General features: G+C 47.8%; 1 protein-coding gene across 1 annotated transcript; it reads right to left on the minus strand.

The window, feature by feature from the left end:
* Positions 1–905: 905 nt before the first annotated feature.
* On the minus strand, positions 906–8,102 carry LOC101864235 (mucin-12; the record flags this gene model as incomplete). Its single annotated transcript, XM_013084822.2, is given in 1 exon segment — positions 906–8,102. A coding segment is annotated over 1 exon segment (4,205 nt), but the record flags the coding sequence as incomplete, so codon positions are not given.
* Between the last annotated feature and the right edge of the window lie 77 nt (positions 8,103–8,179).

Here is an 8,179-nt window from a genome sequence, read left to right on the forward strand (position 1 = left end):
ACTTTCACAAATGAGTTCAACAAAAGTACATTATTATAATATCATATTGTCTAAAAACAACGAGAAGAGTATCACAAAGAGTGCGGGGCAGAAAGATGGAGCACAGAAAAAAATACAGAGAAATACGAACAAAAGGAAAGAAAATAGAATTTAAAGACTTGTTACCAAGGGCCATACAGGCCGAAGTACAACAAAAGACCCTTAACGCCTTGCCCCCACGGGACGACGATCGGCGCTGGTGTGATTACGGAGAAATACGAACAAAAGGAAAGAAAATAGAATTTAAAGACTTATTACCAAGGACCATACAGGCCGAAGTACAACAAGAGACCCTTAACACTTTGCCCCCACGGGATGCCGATCGGCGCTGGTGTGATATAGCGTGTACCGCACCTGTATCCTGGTCCGTGGGGGTAAGTGCTGCGTGTGCTCTGCGCGCTGCATGGGTGGATAGTGTTAAAAATAAAATGTTCCACAACATAAGTCTGGGGCAGCGTGGTGGAATCAGGCGCTCGTCAGTTTTGGGCCATGTAGAGCTACTGGTATCTTCATCTTAAAGCTTGTTCACCTGTCTTTATTTGGATGAAACAAATATCCATTTATCTTGAATACAAGTCGAGATATTTGCGAATGAAGGAGGTGGGGGTCACCTGTTTTCAGAGGTAAAATAAGTGAGAAAATGGCCGCCAAATATTAGTTATTTCCTTAGCTCAAGAGTCCGTGGTAACTGAAGATTTGCATTTTTTATGCCTTTAATCACTTTTTAAAAAAATCCACACAGAAATGAGTTCTTTACTGGGCATGAAAGGTGTTAGCCAAAAAACAAAAATTTGATAAAACTTCACAAAGCTGCGGAAAAATGCAAGTTTCTTCACTTTGATTATTTTGATGAGAATGAGAGCCTGATTCCACCACGCTGCCTCACAAATGAAAAATTTGTAAGCTGGAACACAGTTTCTTTGTCCTCTCCACATCGACACAATTGCAAATTAGAAACAATTTAAATCAGATTCTTTGACATGTAAAAATATAAGAGGATTACAGCTCGCACTGATGACTTATCCAGTCATTTAAAACTTTAATAAGCAGCACTAAAATTGTACATAAAAACAGACAAGCCAGCAAAGCACAGATGCATCTTGTCTATCACAGATCCTCACAACTCCTCCCAGACCTGAGACCACAGCAGGAAGACACCCATCTCACCAGCCACAAACAAGAACAAAAAACCCCAAAAAACCCAACAATTTATTTTAAAAGATAATTCTGAATAAAAATTAAAGACCTTCTCGTCACCTTTGATTGTGCTCTTTTTTCGCTGTAGCTTTTGTCAAAGACCAAGAAGTACCAAGCCACACCTGTTCAGTTTTAGTTTAAAAGTTTTAAAGCACTAGTAACACTATAAGGTTATATAAGTGTCGAAGATTAGAGGTGATACTATTTAGAGTAACATACAAAAAAAAAAAGAGGAGGAGAAATGAGGCAGATCAGATAGATGATTGATCGGAACGAAGAAGCAAACCAAACTAGAGCGGCTGCCAACCACCCACCCATCCATCCACAAAATGTGGTCACTGAGCACACAAGTTCAAGACAAACTAGCAAGGTTTGACTACATGACAATAAAAAAGACTTGGGTAAAGACATACCAGTGATGTCTGTAATATAATATGCTTACCCAAAATTTTCGTACTTTATAAATGATCTCATTGCGTAGAAATGAAATCAAAGCCTTCACACGCCAGACTTTGAAGAGTCTTGCACTACACAAAAGAGCTACGTACAATTATACCCGCACATTCTGGTCCTGCTTCGACTGCCATTCAAATATCCATTTTTTTCCCCTTTTGACTTCACAAATGACGAAGTTCTGTTTTAAAAATCCCTGGTGCTATGAGTATGAGTATAAAAAAACGTGACATTTCACTCAAAGTAAAAATAAAAATAAAAAGACAAGGGAGCTGTATCGATTGCAACATTTAAAAAATCATAATTCATCTGAAAAATCCATCTGAAAAATCGCTTCAGCAATTTTTTAAAAAGACACTCTCCACATAAACCTTAAAGGCAAAATACATCAAAAGATACCAAAGAGCAGTAACAATGGCAGTAACACATACATTGACCAAGCACAACTGATCAGTAGCTGACTGTGGAAACTGGCATTTCAAAGTCTTTGTCACACGTATTCCTAATTCTTTGCCATATCGACAGACCGAAGGGCTAGAACCCAAATGGCCGCTGGATCGGAAAAGTAAAGTAAAGTGAAGTAAGTCACACATATAATATTCATTCTCCAAAACTTTAAAAAGTAAAATAGACATAATATTGCCAGCCCTGTGTACAGATAAGCAACGGAGATGATAATAAAACTGTTCCTTCCTTATTAAATGATCCTGATCAAAATCAAGCTATGAACTAACAATTCCCCAAAATTAAAAAAGTGAATGCAAAAAAAAAGTTGCCATCAGAAAAAAGTACTACAAAATAAACACAAAAATCCCATAAAAAACTTCATCAAATCGCCACCTCAGAGCTTTCTTGTCCTATCTCCATTTTTAACAACAGTGAAAACAGTTCATAACAAAGAGTAAGCTTTATAACGAAGAGTGAGCTTAAGAAGAAGTCACATTTTCAAGGTTTAAAAATCGGAGGACAAGAAAATTGATATCAGGTACCATCTTAAATTATGTAACTGCAATTAGAAACATAGGCCAAGATAAAAGTTAAAGATGTTTTTTGAGTAGCAACACACATACACTCGTATTTCTCATAAAAACCTAGCATCGGGCTATTTATAAAATAAGTCAAAAGTCAGAGGTTTGCACATACTACCATTCACCTGTCAGTAATATGCCTTAGAATACTTAAAACTTAGATCATTTCAAGAAGAAGTGGAGATTAAAAAATTACAAGCATTTCATTACAGTATCCATGAGCAAATCAACAAACAATAATTAAATGCCACGGAGAAAACGGAAACAGAAACATCCACAAAGAATCTTCCGAGTCAAAAACACTCAGAGCTAAAAATAGGTCAGAATCACGGTAATGTAATGCTGTTTTCCTTGTATCACACAAGTTTGATTACAATGCACCCACTTTTGTTTCTCGAGAGGTAAGAATCTATTCACACCTTGGTTATGATTATATATGACGACTCCTGGGCATCTTTTCCCCCCTAATCCAAATAACATACTGACTGAAAGCAAGAGACAAAGCAGATGAATAATGAGGTAGAAAGCTTGCCCTTGATATCGTGAACCGACTCCACGAACAATGAAATAGATAGAGAGAACGGGTATAATTTTTCTACGACTTTCAGTCCCCAGTTGGGAATGCCATATATAGCACAACTGGCATTTTAACAATTTATACACGTACGTAAAAATAATCACCTTGTTTGGTAAAAACAAATCTCCTTCTACACAAAGTCTAGAAAAGTAAAAATTAACTTTGTAAACTAAAGTACGTCATCACCTTGATAAAACACACACATACAATGCTTTCTATTTACTGCTGACTCCAGTTGAGTGAGAGAACGAAAATATTATACTCCAATCAATCATATATAAAAATGAAATGGGAACTTTCAATTTCATATTCTATAAGTCCACAGAAAGATTTGGCAGAAACTGCACTTCCTTGCAAGCCCAAAGACCAAAAAGTGACAAGGAAAGAGACATTAAGTAAGAAGCATTTGCTGTCTTTGCTTATTACCAATGATAATGGATCAAATATATGGTCACATCCCTTTGTAAGCAAAGTCACACAGTGCCGTCGTACAAAAGTTAGGAGTACAAAAATGAATTCCATTTTACAATTCAGGGCCATTTCTCCCCCTCCACATACACTTAGACCTGAACAAAGAAAGATTTTTTAACACGCAATAGAACATCATACATAGCTCGTAGCCTCGGTTAAATCATCTTGATCCAGCGCTCTTTCCCCCCAGCTGCCCACGTGTTCATCACAGCCAGTAGCACCCAAAGCCTCCAGGCTCCTCTCGGGAACCACAGTGGGGAGGCTGCTGTTGATGACGGCGGGCAAAGATTGCCGCTTCTTGCTGCGTCCAGCCGAAGTGGCCGACCGGCTGACGAAGGACAGGTCGTTGCTCAGTCCCGACCTGCTGCTCGGGTGGTTTGTGGGTGCTCCCACACTTCTGTTCCCATTGTCTGTGGTGACCCCACTGTCGAATTTCGACCCTGCCGCTTTCGACGAGCCTTGCTGCTGGCTCTCGTGGGGTAGAGAAAACCTCTTGGCGGAGAAGTCGAGATCTCGGTCGTAAAAATCGGCCACGCCCGACTGGTCGTCGAAGTTAAGGTCGTGCCCGAATCCGGACCGGGCCCCGCGAGAAGAAGCCATCCCCATGTCCCCAGTGTTCACACTGGGCTTGGGTAGACTGGCCTCTAGGCGCGTCTTCTCGCTCGAGCGCTCCATGGCCGTGGCCAATGACTTGGGCCTGGTTTTGTGCCTGGATGGGCTGGAACCCTGGCCTGGTCTATCTACGACCAAGCCTTGCTTTTTGTGCACCTGTTTCCTCCTAGAAGGAGCAGCTGAAGGCTCCTGCTTGCCCGGAAAGTGGCCCGCGGGTGTCGAGGAATTGACGCCAGCCCCAGCCACATCCCGACTTGTGCCAGACTTACCGCCACCAGAGTTTTGAGGCTGGTTCAGGTTGTTCCAGGGAACAGAAGCCGGGGGAGGGAGGTCCGCCCTCTCCACCCCCGCAGTGCCCGGGTGCTCCCAGGGGTCAACGTACCCCAGGTAGGCCAGATGCTGGATGTGGTGGGTGGGCGGGGCCGGGGGGTTGCCGAAGCTGACCCCCGCCCCTCCGCGATACACGTCGGCGTTACCATAAGCGGCTTGAGCGTCTGAGGCACGGGCGGACCGGCTGCCAGGTACTGAAGGTTCCACATGCTTGCCCGATTGGCGTAGATTGGGCGCCACGGCATTTCGGTACTTCTTTTCATTTGATTTATACGTTTTCCCTTTGCCACCATCTTTTTCTTGAGCAACATCATCACTATATTTAACACCAAGCTTTTCCTTATTTCTCTCATAAAAAGCCCCCCTAGAGTACTTCGGACTAGATGTGTGTTTTGATTTGTTAGCTATCAAGAAAATAGGACTGGAATTACCTCTGTCTTTGGTTCTTTTTTTCCGAAGTTTTTTCGAGTTCTCTTCTTTCTCTGGTCGCGACGACTGGTGGTGCCTGTAGTCCTCCGCGGACGGCAGTTGGGGTGGCGGCGGCGGTTGCGCGGGGGTCGACATGTGGTTCCCGGTAAAAGCATGGACTCTGCTCGGCATTTGCGGAGGCACGAAGGCAGCAGCCGCAGCAGGCAGAGAGACCTTGGCCGGCTGGGGCTCGGAGCTTACAATCTCCAGCATCGGAGACAGGCCTTTGCTGAAGTCTGGTTTCTCAGAGGTACCTGAGTCTAAGTTACAACTATTTGCTACAGATTTGTCCCCATCAGCTTTTGGTGGGGGTAAGGAGACTAGCAAACCACGAGATGGACAAGATGAAGAGTCTGCAGAGCTGGTGGGAGGGGCAGGCGGGGGCACAGGTTCACACCCTGCAGAGTCAGTATTATTATTATTACTATTATTATTTACACTGTTGGCAAGCGTAGTGCCGAAGGATGAAGAGGTGGGATGGTAAGTATTATGGCGCTGGGACGTAGAAGCAGCATAAGCGCTACGACTTAATGAATCACCGGGAGGTTGTTGCACGCGATGTTCCGACCGTAAAGATTGAGCACGGGATAATGGCAGACTGTGGCACTCCGGGTATTGCGAGTCTGAAGCGATAGCTTTGGGCTCTGTCTCGGAAGACAGGTCATTGTTGGCCCTTAGTCTTTTCTCCCCAGTCTCCGAGCACACAGAAAAGACGGAGCCTTGAGACATACCCGACTGAGAACGTCTCATGACGCTGCCCCCAACACTGCCGTAATGGCTGGTGACTGGCGGTGACGGGCTGGGAGAGGAAGAACTGTACGTACTGTGGGCACCGGCCAGTGTCGAGGTATCCAGCTGACCGATGCTCGTATTGGTGGATAACGGATGGTGACTAGTCGGGCAAGAGTCAAACTCGAGTGATTCGGCAGCAATGCCAGGGTGGGCAGAGACAGACGCTGTGGTTGGTGAGGTGTGCGAGGATGGATCAGCCTGATGGCGTGCGTGGAGGTCATGGACGGCAGATGAAGACTCTGAAGCATGAGGTAACGGATGTCTAATGGAGCTAATGGTCGACTCTAACACTTGAGACGGAGGTCTGTTCTCAGAGATATGAGATGACGACGGTCTGCTGGAGGTGGGGCCGCCCCTTGCTGATGTGTGGTGTGGGTCTCTGGAGCTTGTGGCTGTAGCAATATGCTCTTGTATGTCGCTGATTGTCGCAGTCGGGTTCGAGCGGATGAAGGAGGCCAGAGAACAATGGGGGCTTAAAGAAGCAGCACCGGAAGTGGAAACGTTCTGAGAAGGGGAAGAACACGAAGACGAAGACGGAAAGAGACCAAAAGTAGACACGGGCAATGTTGACCGTGGCCCCCACGTACTGACATCACCAGCCGGTTCACCGTCAGTCGCTCCAACACTTCGCTGATGTTGCGGCTGAGCTGACCCGTAAACGACCGAGGATCCAGTAGGGGTGGAACTGACTGCAGGATGCTGATCCCTGCTCCCACTGAATGTACGACTGTCCGGTGCTGAGCCGGGTGCTTCAGGTGGTGCTGACTGCGACATGATGGGTGGGATTCTGTTCGAAGCACAGGTCACGGTAGAATGTCCACCGGAGTGACCACTCGGCTCGGGCCCATCGACGGCTGTCTCAGGCTGCTGCAAGGGTGGCAGATGTCGCCGCAGGTCCTCGTGGAACTGCTGTCTCTGACTGTACGCAGCACCCGGGACACTACTTCCTGCGTACTGAGCGGGAACTCTGGGTACATCCTGGTGGTGTGGGGCCTGTGGCGTTATGACGCTGGAGGAGTAATGCTGCTGTGTGGCCTGCGGGGGTTGATGCTGGTGGTGGTCGGCGGCGCTGGACGAGCTTGTGGAGCTAGTGCTGGGCGAGCCGGGGCCCAGCGTGTACGCCGCCTGGCCGCTGTCGTAGCTCATGCACATGCGGTCGGGGAAACCGCCGCTGGGGTGGGTCCGAACAGGGGCTCGCCGCCTCCCGCTGTAAGAACGACCTGAGCTGCTGAGGGAAAACTCCTCGCCCGGCGGCATCTCGTTCCTCGGCACGGTGGCGTAGTGAGGAGGAGCGGCACAGTCCGATGTTGGCCGGCCGTCCCTACGCCGGGATTTTGACTTGTTGCTGTCTCGTCGGAACAGATTTGAGAAACGTTGAAATGCTGTGGTGGTAGGCTGAGTTTGGACCCTGCTTGTGTTACCGCTGTGGTCCATCCTGCTGGAAGGACCCAGCGACCGAGGCCGCTCTTGGTGAGACGAACCAGTCCGGCTCTGGTGGGGATGGTTCGTTTGTACGCCTCCTTCTCGCGGCTCGTTCTCCTGTTGTTGCCTCCATGGAGGCCAATCCTGGCTGCGGGCCGAGTAGCTCACCGTGTCGTCCTGCGGCGATATCACCACGCCCAAACCGCCAACCACATCGGTGCTGGCGTACGCCGTCAGGGCGACGGGGGCCCGGGCACTGTCACTGTGTGAGCGTCGGTGTCGCTGGTCCGTCGACACGGTCCCTAGAGGAATCTGCCGCGTGATTTCCGTCCCCTGAGGACTATGACCGACCGCTCTCTGTTGTTGCAGCACGCCAGCCATCCGGTGAGAGCCCGAGGGCGAGAGAACGCTCCCGTTGGACATGTGACCGATACTATTCACAGCGTCCACATGGCCATTGCTGCTGCCACCAACACCACCACCACCACCGTTCCTACTCTGCGCCGCAACGTTGCCGTTAGCGTCGCCATTTTGGTTGATCTCTTCATAAGGCGGGGGCTGCTCCCCTGGCAAGATCTGCGGAGGTTTGGGCGGAGAGTAGGGAGGGGGTGGGTCGGTGTACGGTGGACACTCAAAAGACATGAATGCATCCGGGATGTACTGTTCACTGTCCGTGTCTTCGTTGTTGGGCTGTCGAGAACGAGCTTCGAATCCTGGGGAGAAAATAGAGAAGGTAACTTGTGAAAAGTAATTGAATCATACACCTGTTGGGGCACGAGGGAGGGAGGGG

The sequence above is a fragment of the Aplysia californica genome, unplaced genomic scaffold, assembly GCF_000002075.1.
Source record: "Aplysia californica isolate F4 #8 unplaced genomic scaffold, AplCal3.0 scaffold00319, whole genome shotgun sequence".
Taxonomy (NCBI): domain Eukaryota; kingdom Metazoa; phylum Mollusca; class Gastropoda; order Aplysiida; family Aplysiidae; genus Aplysia; species Aplysia californica.